General features: G+C 39.6%; 1 protein-coding gene across 2 annotated transcripts in view; it reads right to left on the bottom strand.

The window, feature by feature from the left end:
* The window catches only part of kif20ba (kinesin family member 20Ba), a 119849-nt gene extending 99643 nt beyond the window's left edge, over nt 1–20206 (bottom strand). The window contains exons 1-13 of one of the 2 annotated variants that reach the window (XM_055162739.1): nt 20095–20206; nt 18136–18242; nt 16448–16537; nt 14508–14639; nt 11932–12070; nt 9879–10063; nt 8376–8427; nt 7840–8043; nt 6605–6716; nt 5516–5587; nt 4150–4296; nt 2297–2459; nt 956–1105 (exon numbers count right to left, since the gene is read on the bottom strand). In XM_055162739.1, coding sequence (XP_055018714.1) covers nt 956–1105; nt 2297–2459; nt 4150–4296; nt 5516–5587; nt 6605–6716; nt 7840–8043; nt 8376–8427; nt 9879–10063; nt 11932–12070; nt 14508–14639; nt 16448–16537; nt 18136–18234 — 1545 coding nt within the window. In that variant the 5' untranslated portion in view covers nt 18235–18242; nt 20095–20206. Of the gene's footprint in view, nt 1–955; nt 1106–2296; nt 2460–4149; nt 4297–5515; nt 5588–6604; nt 6717–7839; nt 8044–8375; nt 8428–9878; nt 10064–11931; nt 12071–14507; nt 14640–16447; nt 16538–18135; nt 18243–20087 lie in introns of both variants that reach the window. The other variant, XM_055162740.1, reaches the window with a different exon arrangement.
* Between the last annotated feature and the right edge of the window lie 330 nt (nt 20207–20536).

Here is a 20536-nt window from a genome sequence, read left to right as displayed (position 1 = left end):
ATTTTTCTATATCTCAATATCTGTACAGGAAAAATAACCCCCAAAAACTCCTGCAAAAACAAATCTGCCAAACTCTTCAAGGTCTTTTTTTATTGAAGTGCAAGAGGTCGTCAGTTCATGTAGAAACAAAAAGCTTCTGCCACATTTAAGATTACAAAAAATCCCTGATTACATAAATAATAATTTAACTGTAAAATAAAAGAAATAAAACATATTTCCTTCTTTTCATTCATAAATAAAACAACTCAGCTCAAGTTCATCTTTGCAGTAACTGTACAATAACCATGAGCTCCTTCAGCAGAGGAAGTTCAGGAGGTTCATTATTTTAACAGACACATGTTCCTCACCAGTGTCAGGATCTGAGGTTTAATCCCACAATCCACTGCAGATCAAACCCAACGATTCCAAACACTGTTGTACAAGTGACACTGCAGCAGATTATTCATTAAAATCTTCTGTATAAATAAATTTCACATGACTAAACTTTACAAAAATAAACATAACGACTCTAGAGCCACATCAGCTGTTTGACATGATCATGTGTTTAATGCAGATTTGACACGTGTGTTTATGTTTAATAGAAACTAAACTGAAAATCACATTTGCATAAACAGTTCGCTCCTTGTATCGATATATTTAAAATATCGAGATATCGCCCACCCCTAGTTTTTCAATTCACAAACTGTGACTTGAAAGCAGCTCTGTGCTTCAACAAAGACTTTTCCCACTCACTCCTGTTGGTCAGCATCATCTGTGTTCTGAGGTGGAATTATCTAGTTATAATGAAGCAAAAGGAAAGTTTAATTGAATCGTGATGAAATCTAAATCTAGAGATTGTGGAGATTTTATCTAAATCTAACTGAACCTTTATTTATACAGCTCCTTTAATAAAACATACCATGTACAAGCAAACAATAAAAGAAAGCACATGCTGATGATGTGAAGTATCAGACACCTGTACGTCCTCCAGGCTGGTGTCCCACGCGCTGACGGAGCTCCTCCTCTTCCTCCTCTTGGGCTGCTCCTCAGCGTCCAGCAGAAAGGACACTTCAGTGGAGGAACGCTCCGGAAGCAGCTGCTGGTTTTTGGAGTTCAACACAACCACCTGAAACAGAACAGGTCAGTTTAAATAAAAGAGGCGACGTCTGTTTATGCACGAGCTCAAATGAGACTTAAATGTCCATCTGATGTAAAATAACTCTTTTCACATTCTAGCTTCTGCACATAAACAAGCACAGTTTGGGGGGACACAGAAGCAAACTTGGACAAACTTGAATCCTGTAATAATGTTCGATCAGATGAGGAGGCCATAATGTGAACAGGCTCCACTGAACATCAGCGGTCGTAATGACTGAGGCGTCATCAACATTTTGTTCTCATGCAGAAACGTTGAGACGCAGACGACTCATGAGAATAAAACGATGCCCTGAGTCTGTTGTTAGTATCAGTGTGATATCGTAGGACGACGTAACGTTTGTCAAACTAAAAGAGGTAGAACAAGGAGATGATGCAGATTGAAACGATATGTGGGATCATCTTCAAAAATAAACGCTGCAGTTTGTTTTTAGTTCTCTTCAGCGGTTTTACTCGCGGTAAACTTACAGATGCAGGATCGTCATCACTGGACCCTGGTCTCGTGGGAACAACATCCTTCTCAAAAGTGTCGCTTCTGCTTCGTTGTAAGTCCAGTTTTAAAACACCCGGAGTTCTCGAAGCGTCTTCAGTGAAGAATCGCTCACAAACAAAAATATTCTTGGGGACCTGTTTGTCTGTGTTCCCAGAAATAAACTCCAGACACTGAGCACATCTTGATTCTTCTGTCGACATGAGAAATAATTTGGACTTGACGTCGCAGCCAAATACACACTTTCTCCACGAGGACATGTTACAAAAAGTATGTTTGAAGAGAAAAATAAAGATAAATAACACAGAACAGCAGACATGTACGGTGCAGACGCAGGACGGTGTGAGTGGGTGGAGGCGGTGGAGGCGAAGCGTTTTCTGCTACATCAAACGTGTCATATGTGAATCTGCCGCGTCGTCATTGTAGCAGCTTTAGTTCGTTGTCAGGTGGGAGGGCGACAGAAATACACTGCAATTTGTTTTAAAAAATGCAGAATCAATCTAAAAAAACACTTGGGCGAAAAATCCAAGGCCCACGCATCACTCTGAGAAGGTAGAAAGATCTGAAAAGTTGATTTTGCAGGAGACGGGCCCTTTAAGAGTTCATGTTTAAGTGAGCGACAGAGTGAGCGGTGCATCCTGTTACCGTGTGTGTGTGTGTGTGTGTGTGTACCTTCTGAGCTACGGCGGAGAACTTGAGCACGTTGAGGGTCTCGTCGTACACGGAGGCGCACTGGTTGATGTTGACGATCATGCAGGCTCGGCCCCGCCCACACAGGAAGCTCTGGAGGTAGTGCGTCAGCTTACTCTCCCGGAACGGAACGTGCTGGAGCAGTCTGGACAGTACGGGCACACACACATTACACACACGTCACACACACGTCACACACACACACACACGTCACACACACACGTCACACACACACGTCACACACACACACACACGTCACACACACACGTCACACACACACGTCACACACACTCAGGGCGCTTTGGGGCTCTTTAGTGTAAATAGGAAAACAAAGGGCGACTTTAACACATTAAGTGAACAACCTGCGTGTTAAAAAGGACTTGTATTTTTGGTCTTCTACATGGAGACTGTCACTGCCTGCAATGACCAATCAGAAATTTGGCCCCCTTACGTGGCCCCATCTTGCAGGGCTGGGACCAGGTATTGAGGTTCAGTGTTTTTTCTGAACTGCGCGCAGAGAAACTTCGAGGAGTGTGCGCTCAATTTATAACTAATGTATATTAAGTTTGGGTTCGGTCAAGCAGTAACGGAGGGAAACAGGGTCAGATTTTTGACATTCAAATGTCTCTTATTCAGAAACTAGAGGAACTATTGAAATAAGTAAAGTATCAGAATGTAGGAAAGAGTTACACTCCAACAGGGTCAAGTTAAACCTGTGATATTCTTTCAAGTTCAAGACAAAAAATTTAAAAACTCATGTCGGTAACAGAGGGAATGAAATATGCAGCACTTTTTGGTCAATAAATCCAAACAGTGATAACTCTTGGTTCTCACTTCCATATCCTTAACAAACTGGTTTGAATATTTGCTTCATATAGTTTTCTACCATATGGTACAAGATTAGGTTGAAAAACCTCTGACTTTTTGACTCATGAGATTTTTTATTAAGAAAGTTCATGGTAACGGAGGGAAAAGTAACGGAGGGAAAATTGTACAAACAAGTAGAAGGTGCAGGATTTTACATCATTTGTCACTTTTTTCTTCTGAAAACTTTAATATTACTTCAAAATGAAAGGAAACTATTCATATAAAATATGTCAGTCCTTCCAAGAACGTTTTTATCATTTTAAATACTTTTTTTTTTTAAATCATGTCCCTTCATCAACAGTTCAAAGATGGAATAACACAAGATATGATGAAATACAAACATTTATTTACATGATTTTCAGGTCTTTGAAATTTGGGAAATAATTTTTGTTCCATGTTTCATACATGGTCTGTTTAAAACATATGGAACTTTAGAACCAAAAATGGTACAGAAAAAAGGTCAACAGTTTGATAAACTAGAGTACATATGTATCTGTTCAATACATTTTTATATCAGATGCATTAACTTGATTTTTTGGACTTGTTGTTTACTTCTGCTTGACCGGGCCTGTTTGTTACTTATGTTTAGAGTTGTTTAATATATCCATGTGTTTTATTATGTATACTTGTATAGTTAAATAATACACATGTTTTATGCCTTGTTTTCCATAGAACCACACACACTTACATCATTTTCTGTTCATAGTGGATACTCAATAAATCACACTTATTCAAGACATCTGGCTGATCCTTCCAGGAGCACCCTGCAGCGGGTTAATACAGACAGCACCCCTTAGTATATTTTACACCGCGTGTTTACAAGACGCGCCCCCACAGGTACGACGGCCAGCTGCACTGATGCGCCGCACATCTTCAAACTTTTTTTGGTAGCGTTTGCTCATGCGTCCAACATTTTGTCATAAACATACAGACAGAAGACCCCCAGCATGAGGACAGTTTGTACGTACTTGGCCTGTTGGTTGTGTCTCAGAGCACTGATGCATTTGCCCAGGATGAGGAGGGAGGAATTTATGTTTCCGGCCTCTTTCAGACGCTCTCCTTTGTTCTGGGTTTTGGCGCATCTCTCCGATCCGGCCAAATCACACAAACAGAGCCTGGACAAAAGGACAGACAACAACACTCCGGCTCGTTATATTCACCGAGAGACCGGTGGGGCAGTTAAACATGTTCTACCTGATTTATACTGTCTTGAAAATATGAAAAACATTGACTGTATATAAATGGACATAGCTAAATACTCTTATATGCAAGTTTGACTCTTGTACAAATAATGTCAAGTTGTTATTCTTTAAATCATATTGTACACCGTTGTACACAGTCCACCTCTGGATTAATTACAAAAAAGCCAGTTTGTAAAGACTACAGGTGACCTACGACGATGCTCTGCAGGTGTGGGACTGAGATGTTTGTTATTCTGCAGGCTGAACTAAGAACTTTAATGTACAGTTTTCTTTGCAGACTGAAATGGCCACATTGACATGATGTAAATGGAAATAACAATTCTGAATAGAAAACTTGTTAAAAAGGTTCTGACTGGACAGAGACACTAATGGATTTACGTCTTTGGGAAGAAAACACACACTTCAGCTGCTCCCGGCTATTCTGTCATCTCAACACAACGAGCATGGGCTAAACCACCGGAATTATTTTTAAAAAGAATAAACATTTACATGATTAAGGAATAAATTAATTTGTCTTTAAAGCCAGTCACTTACTTCAGAATTAAATTTAATTCTGAATAATAATTTTCATTAGGTATTAAGTGTTTACAGGGTCTTTTTAAAAGCGGAATTAATTTTTATTCAGAATTAAATTATTTTTATTCAGAAATTAAGCTCTCATGTAAACATGGCAAGTGAAATAATAATGTCACTCGTAAATATGGGAGTCAGTAGTCAGTCAGCAATATCTGTCCAACAGGTGGAGACACCGGTATGTCTGTCTTTTAAAAACATAAATGTTTATCGTGCAAACAGCACGCTCCTTTGTTCTCTGACAAACGCTTTATAATTCAGTCAAAACGAGACCGCTGTGTGCCGTCTGCATCTAATTATAATATATTTTTATCATCTGAAAACAAGAAAGTAAGGCTCTTTTAGCATTCCCATGACGGCAAACTCCGCTCTGGTCCCAGGAAAAAGTAAAAAGCTCTTGCATAAAGTTAAGTGAGCAATAACGTTGGACCACTGAAAAGTCTAGTTCTGTGTTTCACGTTTTTAAGACAGTAAAAATCTGCCATTTTTTGTGTTCAGTTATTACACATTTGCATTGTTTCTGAAGTAGTGGATTAAAGAGAAAATGTAAAGCACTGACTCGCTGATGGTGGAGACTCTCGGCGTCCCGACATCTTCAATCCTCAGAATCCGAATGGAGAAAATACTGTGACTGCAGGACACACGTTAGAACACAGTGACATTCTACAACTGTTTACACTGAAAAATCAAGAACCGTTCATGATTAGAATAAATTGATCATCGGGAAAATTAACGATCGATTTTCGATTAATCTTTAACGTTTTTATATAATCATCATTATTTTTATTACTGTTACTAATCTGCATAAACAAACTTAACTTTACAACATATAAACCATCAAAACTCTAGAGCCACATCAGCCCGTTTGACATTAGAATGTGTTTAATGCAGCTTTGCACAAGTAGAAACGAAACTTAAAATGAGCCATGCACTCATTCGCATAAGCAGAGAAAAAAAAAAAAAAAAAGCTCTTGTGCGCTGATGTGGTTCAGTTCCTGTCGGACTAAAGGACACGACTCAGTGGAGTAAGAGTGTTCTCTCTGTGACAGAGGGGTGTTCTCTCTGTGACAGAGGGGTGTTCTGCTGATGGTGAGTCTGTTCTGTGTGTCGTGTACTTGTGCAGGTTTAGTGCAGATCTTTATGTTGCAGTAACTGGGATTCTGCGTTTACATGCACCATGACAAAACCGGGACTCTGATGCGCTGTAAACAAACTCACTGAGAGGTACAGGGTCTACAAGGAGCCAGAGCCCAAACGTGGGACTGAGGCCACAGCTCAAGTGTTTGTGGCACACGCAACTTCATATCTACAAACAGAAACCTACATTCGGTTTGTCGATTAGAAATGAACGTAATCGACGAAATTCTTAAATTATCGATTAGTCGATGCTGATCCTTAATATCAAATCATGACACCAGTATCCAACGAATATCGAATATTGTTGCATCCCTACATGTGACATAATAGAATTTTCCTTTGCCACTAGAGTGATATATTTTTAGTCATTTTCAGAACTAGCTGCAGAACTCAAACACTTTCTCACAGTTATTTTCAGATTCTATAAAATGTTGATGTCATATTTCTATATTTTGTAAATTTAGATGATAATGACACGAGTTCGGACGCAGATACTGTGGCAGGTGTTTACCTTCTGCTGGAGAGTTGGTTGAGTTTGGTGGAGGAGAAGCTCTGGTTCTTCTTGCCCAGTTTGAGGACTCTGTAGGCGTCGTCCGCTGTGTCCACGTGCACCCAGCGCAGGTCTGAGCACAACACACGTACGTTAGAGACGCACTGCAGTAAACAGTATCACTAAAACCACTTTATGCCACTGACACAATTAAAAACAAACTAAATTATCCCAAATGATTATATTTAAAGGTCCAATATGTAACTTTTTGGATGGGGGTCCATCACCTTCTTGTTTCTATGGATATTTAAGTTCTCTGCTTGGAATTAGACCTATAACAATAATCAATAAATCAACTAATTGTACAATAACTTTTAAGGAGCTCAATAACTTTTCCAGCCGCGATTAATTTCTATTTGCATGTTTGTTTTCCTCATCTGTCTCTCTCTTTACCAAAGAGTCTGAGTGTCAAAAGGCTTCTACCGCTCTCGGACTCCTCGCTTTCTTGGCGTAATGACGCTTGAATGAACATGTCAGCGTAGATGTACAGACAGATTATTTGTGAGTGCAGAAAGTTGCAACACTAACGCCGTCGTCAGAACCAGAACAGTTCATCGTCGTGTGACAAAACAAGTCACAATGCCAAATCAACACAAGTGGGACACTTAACAGTCACAAGCACAAACAACGAGAAGAAATGGTTCAAACGACAGCAGCCGACACACACCCAAACCCCGATCCACACAACAAGCCCCGCCCCCAGGAGAGCCCGAAATCCACTGAAAACCCACAAGATCCTGTGTTAAATGTTGCTTAGAAAGTAAAGTTTATTTATCTTTAAAAAGTGTATTTGCATTTTTATTCCATTGTCATTATATTAGTTGAAAATGGTCTCAAAATATCAACATTATCATTTATAACAATAATTTCTTAGTCAATTAATCGTCCAGCAAAATATGTTATCATTACAGGTCTACTCGGAATGTTCCATAATATGATATTAAAGATTGTATGGAGGATTATTTTGTCAATGAAAGTTCAAAACAGAAACGCAGGAGCCTTGTAATTATGATGTGCTCTTATACTTGTCCTGATTCAGCTCCAGGTCGTTCCTAAACACATTCAGGAAAGGTTCTGCTCTGTCCTGACAATCAGACTTTTGTATCGATACCTGCTCAGCTCAAATCAGTGTCTAGTTTCAGAAATAGTTTTAATACCAGTGGTGTGTGATTTTCGACAGCCCTGGCCCCTCGTACCTTTGACAAAGCTGTGTCCCTTGACGTCCTGGGACAGCCTCAGAGCCGTCCTCTTCTGGCTGCTGCTCGGTGGCGCCTCCAGCAGGTCGTGGATGTTCTCGTTGTAGATCTCGCAGAAGGAAACCCACACGGAGAACTTGGTGTGCTCCCCCAGGTCCAGACTGATCCTGTCGTCTGAAGTGAGCGCCGTCCCCACAATCGAGGCTGTAAAGGTCACAGGTCACAGAGCCATCAGCGTCATTGGGGTGAGTGTGATGTTGGAGGCGTGAGATGTACTCAGATTAAAATTAGAATCTTGAGTAGTTTTCAAAACACATTTCAAACAGTTTTAAAAGGCTGCAACAAAATTCATTTAATTCATATAATGTTCATATGTTCATGTCCTGCCCTTTTCTGAAAACATTAATAAAATGAACACATTTTGAGGGAAATAAAACATTCAAGGTCAAACAGTCCTAACTACAAAACATTACCATAAAACATGTTTCAAATCTGTCATTTTGTCCACAGTTTGAAACGTGAGCAGCACATTTTACCTTCATGTTGAGTCTTTATGGTTGAGTTCAGCAGAGTCGTGTTCCTGTCGACCTGTGGAACAAAAACACATGTTACAGACGCATCAACACTGAACCATTTACACACAAATCATATTTATAGGGATTTTTACTTTTTCACTCAGACAAAATAAAACATTTTTTGTCATATCACTCAGTCCTATCCTATAATTTGACAACATCTACACTTAAAAGCTACACTTACACTGAAGATGCAACCGAGCATTAAAAAGCAAAAGAAACTGCACAGACTGATCTGTTTACACGATGCATTTATCAGCATTTCTCTCTCAAAAAACACTTTGTTATTGATAATTTGCACAGAAATTCCAAATTGAAAATAAATACAGGCTACAAATCTGAACTTTAGAGCAGATTTGTGATGTACAAAACAGAAAATGAACAAAATAAACTTTGAACATGAAATAAGGCAGAAAAACATAAATGTATCCAAAATAACAAATAAATATACTTATTTATATAAAAATATCTCAAAATAAACTTTGTTAAGCTTTAAATGGTTTCAACTCAATTATATGAGTTTGGAGATACAAATCGAAAATCTCGAAATCTCGATCAAAATTCTATTAATTGCACAGACTTATATTGTACTGTGAGGTATTGTACTGTATTTATCGGACTATAAGTGGCACTTTTTTAATGGTTCGTGTGTTTCCTGTGACGTCTATATTAAAATGTTTGAGTGAAGTGTGGAGAGGTTCTAGTCTTGTGTGTGAGTATCTGCTGCTCCTGTTCCTCCTGTACCACTGTCACCACTGTCTCCTGCAGAAAGAGCCTCTGTCCTGCTGCGAGTCGTGAAATCTGCAGCTGAAAACGGAAATCGAGCAGCAGAAAGAAAGTTTGGAGTGAGAGAGAAACTTGTGACACTTGTGATGCACCATGAAACTTTCCTGAAGTCACTGGATGGATGGACAAAGTCTGGACTTCAGTGACACTGAAACCATCCTGTCGGGATTCAGAAAGACCCCAATAATTCTAACTGGAACTGATGCTGAGTCTGACGACAGCGACACAGAAGAGTTTGCTTCGCTCTGTTTACCTCTGGAGGTCGAGGACAAGTTGTTCAGAAATGACACCGAGGATGAAGAATTGAATGGATTTAGTGATTTGGAGTGAGATGGAGAGTTTGGTTAAACTTGTTCTGTTCTGTTGTTTATGTTATAGTTTATCTGAAGAACTGTTCATATGTAACGTTAACAGTCTGTTGTTTTCTCTTCTATTGTTTTTACTACAACTTGACTTTGCACAGGAAATGTCTGCTCCTGATCTCTCATTTTATAAAATATATTTCCCCAAAAAAGTGCAACTTATTTATGTTTTTCTTCTTCTTCATTACACATTTTTTGGCTGGTTCGACTTATACTCTGGAACAACTTATAGTCTGAAAAATCCTGTACTTTAACGGTGAACAGAGTGATAATAAAACCGAACCCTCTGCTCCGTGGTGTTAGGGTTAGCGCTCACCTCTCTGCTCTGCTTGAGGAGGCTCCTCTTGAGCAGGATCTGCTCCACCTGCTGCTCTTTGGTGAGTCTGGTGAACTCTCTGCAGCGGTGAGGTCTGATGGAGAGGTCGCTGTACACGTGCTCCTCGATGCTGTTGAAGATGGTGCTCAAAGCTCTGGGCAGGAGGCCTGCGTCTGCCTCTGGGCCTGGAGGGAAACGCCAGAGGGGGACAGGGTTTGAGAGAGCTGGAGTTATGGCTCCATGTATAAGAATTCAGTGTTTCCCATTAGAAAAGAAGACTACGGTGGCCTCCTGTAGTTTTCCTGTTCATCTAAAAGCACGTTTGGAGCCGTTTGAGCCGATCTGGACAGCAGCAGCAGCACAGTTGGTTGACACAGTGTACAAAAATGTCCTATTAATAAAAGCTGGAAAAAAATACATACACTCTTTAAACCAAAATCTTTTATCTCACCCATGTGGTTTTCATTTGATTTCATTTCCTTATTTTTTTTAAATCATCAGTTGTTCCATTGTGATTGTCTGATACTGTATTTGTCTTCACCTTTGCTTCCATTTAAACTAGGGCCCAGTCAAGTAAACAACAAGGCCAAAAAATCAAGTTAATGCATCTGATATAAAAATGTATTGAACAGATACATATGTACTCTAGTTTATGAAACTGTTGACCTTTTTTCTGTACCATTTTTGGTTCTAAAGTTCCATATGTTTTAAACAGACCATGTATGAAACATGGAACAAAAATTATTTCCCAAATTTCAAAGACCTGCAAATCATGTAAATAAATGGATGCATTTCATCATATCTTGTGTTATTACCTCCGCCAAGGAGGTTATGTTTTTGCCTGCGTTTGTTTGTTTGTTTGTTTGTTTGTTTGTCTGTTAGCAACATAACTCAAAAAGTTATGGACCGATTTTGATGACATTTTCAGGATTTGTTGGAAATGTGAAAAGAAAGAACTGATTTCATTTTGGGGCTGATCCGGAAGAAATCCTGGATTCTGGATCACTTTGAAATTTTAGTTAACATTGTGGTAAATGGGGCCAAAAATTGTGTTTCTCAATATCTCGGTTAATTATTGAGCAAACCCCATGAAATTTGACTCAGGGATGGACAATGGGATCCTCTTTCATATTCCAAAGGCTGATCCGGATCTGATACAGAAGACTGATTTTATCGCAATTTATATAAAAAATGGGGGTAGTCCTTGGCGGAGGTCTGCGCTCTCTCAGTGCTTTTCTGGTTCCATCTTTGAACTGTTGATGAAGGTACATGATTTTTTTTTTTTTAATGTTTTTAAAATGATAAAAATGTTCTTGGAAGGACTGACATATTTTAAAGAAATAGTTTCTTTCATTTTGAAGTAATATTAAAGTTTTCAGAAGAAAAAAAGTGACAAATGATGTAAAATCCTGCACCTTCTACTTGTTTGAACAATTTTCCCTCCGTTACTTTTCCCTCCGTTACCATGACCTTTCTTAATAAAAAATCTCATGAGTCAAAAAGTCAGAGGTTTTTCAACCTAATCTTGTACCATATGGTAGAAAACTATATGAAGCAAATATTCAAACCAGTTTGTTAAGGATATGGAAGTGAGAACCAAGAGTTATCACTGTTTGGATTTATTGACCAAAAAGTGCTGCATATTTCATTCCCTCCGTTACCGACATGAGTTTTTAAATTTTTTGTCAACAACTTGAAAGAATCTCACAGGTTTAACTTGACCCTGTTGGAGTGTAACTCTTTCCTACATTCTGATACTTTACTTATTTCAATAGTCCCTCTAGTTTCTGAATAAGAGACATTTGAATGTCAAAAATCTGCCCCCGTTTCCCTCCGTTACCACTTGACCGGACCCACTAGTGTCATTATTATTATTCCAGTCTGTATTTAACCCGCTCTGGGCAGCTCGTCGATACCGATACCTGAAAAAAGTGCAGTATCAGAGTGTTCGCTGAGCAGTATCAGAACAACCCGAGTTATAACGCTTAAAAAAAAGTCAAATTTGCACAACAGGTGAGTTTTAGAAAGTGGATACACAGACAGCGATACAGACCTAAGAAGGTGAAGGTCTTGCCGGCGTTGGTGACTCCGTAAGTGAAGACCAGAGAGTTTCCTCCGGTCAGAACGTCTTTGACCAGGTCCTTCACGGTGCCATCGTAGAGCTGCTTCTGCGTTGTGTCCGGCCCGTAAACCTGCGAGGGAGAACGAGGCTTCAGGGTCAGCGCTGGATCAGAGCACGGCGGCTAATACGGGTCTGTAAACGGTCCATCTCATGCAAAATCAACTTTTCAGATCTTTCTACCTTCTCAGAGTGATGTGTGGGCCTTGGATTTGTCGCTGAAGTGGTTTTTAGATTGATTCTGCTTTTTTTTTTTTTACAAATTGCAGTGTATTTCTTCTGCCCTCCCACGTGACAACGAACTAAAGCTGCTACAACGATGACGCGGCAGATTCACATATGACGCACCCGCCACCCTCCCCACCCTCCCCACCCTCCCCACCTGCCTCCACCTCCTCCACCGCCTCCACCGCATCGTCTGACAATTCCCACATGAACCTAAACAAAAGCCACAGTTTAAGCTCATTGTTCTACAATGCAGTGAACACAATAAAATAAGTTGATCTACTAGTGTTTATTAAAACTTTACCAATCAGTAATGTTCAGCTGATGTGGACGAGGTCCGATTCCAGGTCCAACACATGCGGCTGAACGCGCTGTATCTCCATGATGAATAAAAGTTTATTCCTGCAACTATCAGGGTCACGTCTGTCTCCCCCTCCCTCCCTGAGACGGCGGAGGAAGGGCGGCTCACTCAGAGTCTACGTCACGTTTGGAGGGCGGAGCCTGTGCTTTCTCAGGACGGGCGGAGGGAGGAGCAATAGTCGGACTTTCATAGTTCCTGGTCTGTGACTGTCTCCAAGAAATCAGGAAGATTTCAGAACTATTGTGTAATGGATGTTCCAAAACCCAAACTGTGTGAAAAGAATTATTTTACATCAGATGGACGCTTAAAGGGGTCGTGTCACTTTCTTTTCTTGAACATTTTGGGGAGATTTGTCGAGTTTTCAGGGCCAGAGGCGTTGGGGGAATCACAACTGGAGAAACACTCCACTCTAGTGGCGGGATGAGGTCACTTCACAGGGAACAACTGCGGTGCATTGTGGTAGATGTAGCAGCAGCAGCACAGAGTCATGAACATTAATTATACTTTTTAACCGCTTGTGGGCCACATAAAATGGCTTGGATGCAGACCGCAGGACTTGGCATTGCCTCATGTGATATACTGATATGAAGTGAAGTTATGTTTATATATGTAAAAAAAAATGTGTATAAAAGATCATTTGTTCCATTAGATTTTGAACTTTAAATACAGGGTTCCCACTCTTTTTCACAGTTTTTTTTTTTTTGACAATTTCAAAACATTTCTATGACTTTTTTTATGATCTAAAGTGAATTTTCCATGACTTTACAGCACCTACATGTGTAGAATTGATCAGATTTTTAGGGTTAAATATGAAATGTGAACTCTTTCCACTCACCTTCTGGTTTGAGATTCTAGTTTTTGAACATTTAAAATCCTGTCAGTGCATTTATTGTCATCTCTTTTAAACAAAAGGTGCAGACGTTCACAAATAATCAGAACAGACTCATGAGAACTGAACAGTACACTGTAGTTGTGTGAAAGAAATACTAAAACTCCATGACTTTTTCAAGCCTGGAAAATGACATTTTCAATTTCCATGAATTTTCCAGGATTTCCATGATTGTGGGAACCCTGTAAATACCGTTGAATTACTCACTTCTCAATATTTTTCAAGTTCAAAATAAAAATTTCACCTTTTAAATATTCAGCACAAATACTTTAAAATCAGTCAAAATTCAGAGTGTAAAAATTGCAGGAAAAATTTCACAGCAAAAATCCAAAACGCCAAGGCAGAAGCATCGATGTCGTGTGAGTGAGGAGGACAGAGGCTGTTTCCTATTGGCTGTTCTCATCTGGGGGCGGGGTTTGAGGTTTCGACGAGGCTAATTCTGACCAATCAGATCGCTTCACTGCACCATTATCTGTTTGTTACGAAGTCAGATCGGATCAGTTTGGATCGATCACTTTTGCCTTGGAATATTGGATCTTTGCTGTAAATCTTTTTACTGCAAATTTTACGCTCCAGATTTTACACTCTAGATTTTACACTCCGAATATTATACTCCGAATATTAAACTCCAGATTTTACACTCCAGATTTTACATTCCGAATATTACACTCCACATTTTACACTCTGAATATTACACTTCGAATATTACACTCCACATTTTAAATTCTAAATTTTGACCATTGAATCTGAGGGCTTGAAAATATTTGTTCTGAATATTTAAAAGGTGTTTTTGTTTTTTTGTTTTTTTACATGAAACAATTGAAAATACAAACTTTAAATTTCATCAACTGACATTCAGAGTAAAATAACTCAAACATGTTTATTCCGCTTAAAAAAAAAAAAAAAAAAAGTGAGAAATTTGACGGCATTTCAAAATCTGAATCTAATGGAACAAATTGTCTTCCACGCCCAGCACGACGTCACTGCAAAGAATCATCTAAACCTAAACATGAGCCGTGAGCCGTGGCGTTGTACCTGAGAGAACTGGAAGCGCTGTCCGGTCTGCGGCAGCGAGCGCTCCGTCCCGGCCGCGCTCTGCCTCACGGGCGGAGACGAGACGGGAGGTTTCACCAGAACTGTGTCCGAAGTCTCGATGGTCACGCAGTCCTGGAGGAAGAGGAGGAGTAGGAGGCAAATACGGTTTATTTAGACATTATTGGGTTCTAAAATCATGTTGCACTTCATTTCTACGTACTACTTCTTTTGAAATACAATGCAACACAGTGAGTGGACTTAAAATACTACGACTATTGTATTTTCTGCACTATTAGTCGCTCTGGATTATAAGGCGCATCATTAAATGTTTATTTGTGAAAAAAGTTCAAGAATAGACCCCCGTGGGACTTTAAAGGAAACCCGACAGTGTGATGGGTGAGTGGTTTTGTTTGTTTGGTGCGTTCACGGTGACTCTGGGCTTTGTTCAGTTTAGGGATGGGCAGGATTATTGATTAGTCGATTGATCGATAATTGATCATTAAGAATTTCATCGATTACGTTCATTTTTAATCAACAAACCGAATGTATGTTGCTGTGCGCAGAGTAGGGTAACCAAGCGTCCATTTTTCCCCGAACATGTCCGTTTTTCACGTCTTGTTCTGGCCATCCGAGATTTTGTTTATAAAGTGATGCAAATGTTCAGGTTTTCATTTCCTTTCATTGGGTCATTGAACTGAGCGTCTCTTGTGGCGTCTGTGACTCAGAAGGAGCGAGACACAAACAGCTGAAGCGCAAATGCGCATTTAACAATGACTTGTACCAGAAATTCCCCACTTTTCCCATTTCATAGTAAACTTCTAAGTAAATGAAGATTCTATTGATATTACAGACTGAAAAAATGTGTCCTGCTTTAGGAAGATCAGCAAAATGACATAAACAAGGCCCAACGTTTTGTCTGGTACATTCACATTTTATTTTATTATGATATAAAAGCTGATTTTGTAACTCAGTACATCACAGTGTGTGAGGCCAGCTTGAACGTCCCATCCTGGGAGGAGGGGGACGTTCAAGCCGAGACTTTCAAGCCAGGGGGACGTTCGAGCCGGTATTCCCTACGAGAAACTGACATGATACAGACAGGACAGAGGCTCTTTCTGCAGGAGACATGTGCAGTAGAGCGCAGGGAGAGACGCGGTGATGCGCCGAGGAAGATGCAGTTTTTTGATTGTGTTTTATTTTATTTTGCACTTTAAACACTAACCCTCCTCAAGGAAAATACACAAAGAAATACAGATGATGCAGATGATTGCTCCGTCTTCCTATGACCTCCTGTATAAAGCTGAGATTTTATATTCTATTAATGATCTTTCTCTAATGATGGTCTCTTGCTCTTTTTTGCTACTTCAGAATTTATTATTACCATTTATACTTTTGCTCTTTGTTATTATATTATATCGTGATATGTGAGCTGCTGTGTCCAAATAATTTTCCTTGTGGATCAATAAAGTTTGTCTAAGTCTAAGTGAAGACGTGGACACCTGCTGCTTATAGACAAGTGCGGCCTTTATATATGTACACTTTTTTCCTTTTTAAATTGAGTTGATGCGTGTTATATTCAGGTGCACTCAATAGTCCGGAAATTACCGTAATCTGGGAAAACTGAGAAAATGGCCTGGTTTTCTTCATCTAGATGTCACTGTATTCTTTCTTTTTTCCTTTTATAAATTGCCCATTAATTTGTGTATTAAAATTTGTCTTATTTAATGAAGTTTGGACTGAGGTTTGTCACTCCGTGGTCCGATTCCAGGCGCTTTTGGATTCAAACAGAATGTAGAAGAGTGTGGCTGGTCAGGCAAGGATATCGGTATGAAAAAAAAATCCAGATCCCTATCCCTCCTATCCCTAATAAATGACAAATGAACCAGTTTATGACATTTTAGTGAAATCCCAAACTCTTTGTTCTGTGGACCTGGTCTGACCTGAGCCTCCCCGGTGTTTCTCTCTGCGGCGGTGAAAGGACGGACGCGAAGGTAAACCTGCAGGTGCTCCTTCTCCTCCACAACCGAACTCTGAAAAACACAAACAATCACATTATGTAACTGTAAATGAATCAAAACATAGAAATAAATTTTAAAAAGTGGATGAACAAAGTGTATGAAATGGAAACGATAACAAAGAAACTAAGGAATAACACTGAAATTTTTGAAAATAGATTTTTTTGTAGGGATGTCCCGATCACATTTTTTTGCCCCCGAGTCCGAGTCCTTTGATTCTGAGTATCTGCCGATACCGAGTCCCGATCCGATACTTCGATAAAACATTATAAAATTAACTAAGAGCAAAGATCCAGGATGTTTGTGGGATCAGGTTGTGCTGATTTCATGTGTCGTATTTGAGCTGAACTTAGTGTGAAAAATCAAATGTCCAAAGCTTTAATTTTTTTTAATTAACTTTTCTAACCATGAACCATCAGTGTTGAAAATCTTGACTTTTCACAGTTTGGTCTTGGAATGTGTAACTTAGTAAACTTAATGAACTGGACAAAACAGGAACCAGACCAGAACTAGGGCTGGGTATCATTAAGGAGTTGCCGATACGATACATATCTCGATACACTGCACTTTCGATTCGATATGATCGAAATCAACATCAAGTGTGAGTCCATGTGCACAGTGTATAAAGCAGCACATATGTTTCTGTGTCCAGTGGGAAAAAGTTTTTCCAGGTGAGAGTCGCTCAATGTGGATGACGAGGCCCCGCCCCCCTCCCCCCGTACGCTGTCCTGGTTTTGACAAACACAAATCTGGTCACACTGACCTGTATTCACCTGAGTCATGTCTTTTAATCCAACACAAGTTGAACCACATCAGTGACACAAGAGCTGGAGTTTTATCTTCACTTAGTTTATGTAAATTAGTGATGTGGTTTTAAGTTTTGTTTCTGTGAGATTTGAACAAAACTGAATTAAACACATTATAATGTCAAACAGCTGATGTGGATCTAGAGTCGTTATGTTTATATGTCGTAAAGTTGAATTTATTTATTCAGATTAGTGCAGATAGTAATAATAATGATGATCATTTTAATATAAAAACATTAATGATTAATCGATAATCGATCGTTAATTCTTCCGACGATCAATTAAGAAAATTTCATCGAATGCCCGTCCCTACTCATAATTCCTGTTTCTGTCCAGAGTTAAACATTTAAACTTCTTTATAAAGTGAAAGAGTTTGGTGCACAGTTTTAGGTTTTCTGTACATTTGTTCCATAGCTCCAGCCCTTTAACAGATTTACAAAATTTCATAATGTTTGTTCTGATTTTCTTTTTGATAAACACGGTCGTGCCTCTGAGCTCATATCGGCTCTTTCCGATTTTGAACATGTTTTGTAACGATTTTGACAGGAGATTGTTGTTTACTTTGAACATGATTTTCATATATAATGCCCGAGTCCAGATCAAGTCCACAGTCACGTGATCAGGTCGGGACAACCCTAAATTTTTTGTTTACTTTTTCCCTTCCATAATTCCATGTATCTTGCTTCACGTCTTCTGAGTGTTTATAAAATGTAGAAAGTAGAGAGAATAATTGAAAAAACGAGAGAGTGTGTCCAAACTTGAGACTGGTGCATAAACAGTGAGTGTGTTGTGAGCTGTGAGTCGTACCAGCAGGTCTGAGGAGGAGGAGCTGAGTTCAGAGGAAACGTCTCTGTTGGAAACATCAGTCTCACGTTGCTCCGGTTTGTCCTCCGAGCAAACTTCCATCTTAGCTCCTAAAAACACAAAAGCAACAAAAAGCGTTACACAAGTTACGTTTAAAAGGTACACAGGTCAGACCGAACATAAAAATAAAAAATAAAAATAAAAAATTTTGTTGGCACTGTAGTCAGAGCATCCCCTTTGCAGTTCTGGAACCTCAAAATATATTTTACTGACAACATCTCCATTTTGAGAGGTGAGATTAAATAAATTATTCCTCTTCCAACTCCTTTTTTTGGGCACAGTTTTGTTGTTGTGTTAGTCCCGGTTTAGTCCTGGTTTAGTCCTGGTTTAGTCCCACTCTAGTACCTGGTTTAGTCCTGGTTTAGTCTCACTCTTGGACCTGGTTTAGTCCTGGTTTAGTCCCACTCTAGTACCTGGTTAAGTCTCAGTCTAGTACCTGGTCCAGTACCTGGTTTAGTCCTGGTGTAGCCCCAATTTAGTACTCGCTTTAGTCCTGGTTTAGTCCTGGTTTAGTCCCGCTCTAGGACCTGGTTTAGTCCTGGTTTAGTCCCGGTTTAGTCCCGGTTTAGTCCCGGTTTAGTCCCGGTTTAGTCCCGGTTTAGTCCCGGTTTAGTCCCGATTTAGTCCCTGGTTTAGTCCCTGGTTTAGGACCTGGTTTAGGACCTGGTTTAGGACCTGGTTTAGTCCCAGTTTAGGACCTGGTTTAGTCCCGGTTTAGGACCTGGTTTAGTCCCAGTTTAGGACCTGGTTTAGTCCCAGTTTAGGACCTGGTTTAGTCCCGCTCTAGGACTTGGTTTAGTCCCACTTTCATTGTGTTTTGATAATTTTTAAACAGCTTTTTTTGTATTTTACTTAAACAAATGACACTTTAAGTCTCTTTTTACTGTTGACAGGGATCAGATTGTTCCAAAATAGGGACATCTGGGACATTTCATGCTTAAAACTGGGACAAATCACAAATAATTTTAGTATAAATCTGCTGGGACAGGGGAAGTGAGTGTGGATCGCAGCTCAAACTAAAAAAAAAAAAAAAAAAAAAAAAGTGCTAAAAAATGCTGAATAAAGCTGCAAGTCTGTGAATGTAATACCTGATTTAGTCCTGGTTTAGTCCCGGTTTAGTCCCGTTCTAGTACCTGGTTTAGTCTCGCTCTAGTACCCAATTTAGTCCGGGTTTAATCCTGGTTTAGTCCCGCTCTAGTACCTGGTTTAGTTTCAGTTTAGTATCTGGTTTAGTCTCAGTCTAGTACCTGGTTTAATCCTAGTTTAGTCCCACTCTAGTACCTGGTTTAGTCCTAGTTTAGTCCCACTCTAGTACCTGGTTTAGTCCTAGTTTAGTCCCACTCTAGTACCTGGTTTAGTCCTAGTTTAGTCCCACTCTAGTACCTGATTTAGTCTCAGTTTAATACCCAGTTTGGTCTCAGTCTAGTACCTGGTTTAGCTCTGGATTAGCTCTGATTTAGTCCTGGTTTAGTCCCATTTCTTGCCTAAAACTGGGACAAATCACAAATCATTTATGTATAAATCTGCTGGGACAGGGGAAGTGAGGATGGACCGCAGCTCCAAACAAAAAAAAGAAAAGAAAAAAAAAAAGTGCTAAAAAAAAAGTTGAATAAAGTTACAAATCTGCGAATGTACTGCGCACAACAGCTCCTCAAATAATTATCGCTTCTGACCATTTTCCAAAGTGACTTGCCAACGACGTAGTGTCTGATTTTACGCGTTTTTCCGGGATCAAAACAAAAACAAAATAAAAACAAAATAAAAACAAAGCTCGGGGCGTTGTGCTGCTAAGCTAACGACGCTAACCGCTGTCAAAAGTTGTGTTTTTGAGATCGTCCGCGCTCATAATCCCGTCCATAGCGTGATGTCTGCTGAAATAAAGACACGCGGTTTACCTCTCACCTGTAGCCTGGTTTCATGGAGTTTTTTGGGTGTTTCTTTGGTGTTTTTTGGTTGGATTTTGTGGACAGAGCTCACGGGGAGAAGCCGCGGTGAGTTTGAATCTGCCGCAGGGGCACGACCGCGCATGCGCCATCACCGGGGGACGTTTACGTGTATGTCCGGAAGTAGGAATTAAAATAACGCTTTAAGATTGTAAGATTGTTTAAAAAAAAAAAAAAAAATGACGATAAAAATAATATGAGTTAAGTACTACGACGGAGTATAAGGGTCAGATTTTTAAAAAAATGCTGGCGCTACGAGAATAAAGTCGTAACATTTCGACATTAAAGTCGTAATATTATGAGAATAAAGTCGAAGCCAGAAAAAGTCGTAATTTTACGAGAATAAAGTGATATTTTTACGAGAATAAAGTCGTAGTCAAAATAAAGTCGTAATATTAAGA

This window comes from Boleophthalmus pectinirostris, unplaced genomic scaffold (genome assembly GCF_026225935.1).
Source record: "Boleophthalmus pectinirostris isolate CB_2022bp ecotype Guang Dong unplaced genomic scaffold, ASM2622593v1 HiC_scaffold_5, whole genome shotgun sequence".
NCBI classification, from domain to species: Eukaryota; Metazoa; Chordata; class Actinopteri; order Gobiiformes; family Gobiidae; genus Boleophthalmus; species Boleophthalmus pectinirostris.
The sequence above is the reverse complement of the archived record's forward strand: the minus strand, read 5'-3'. Positions and strand labels throughout refer to the sequence as shown.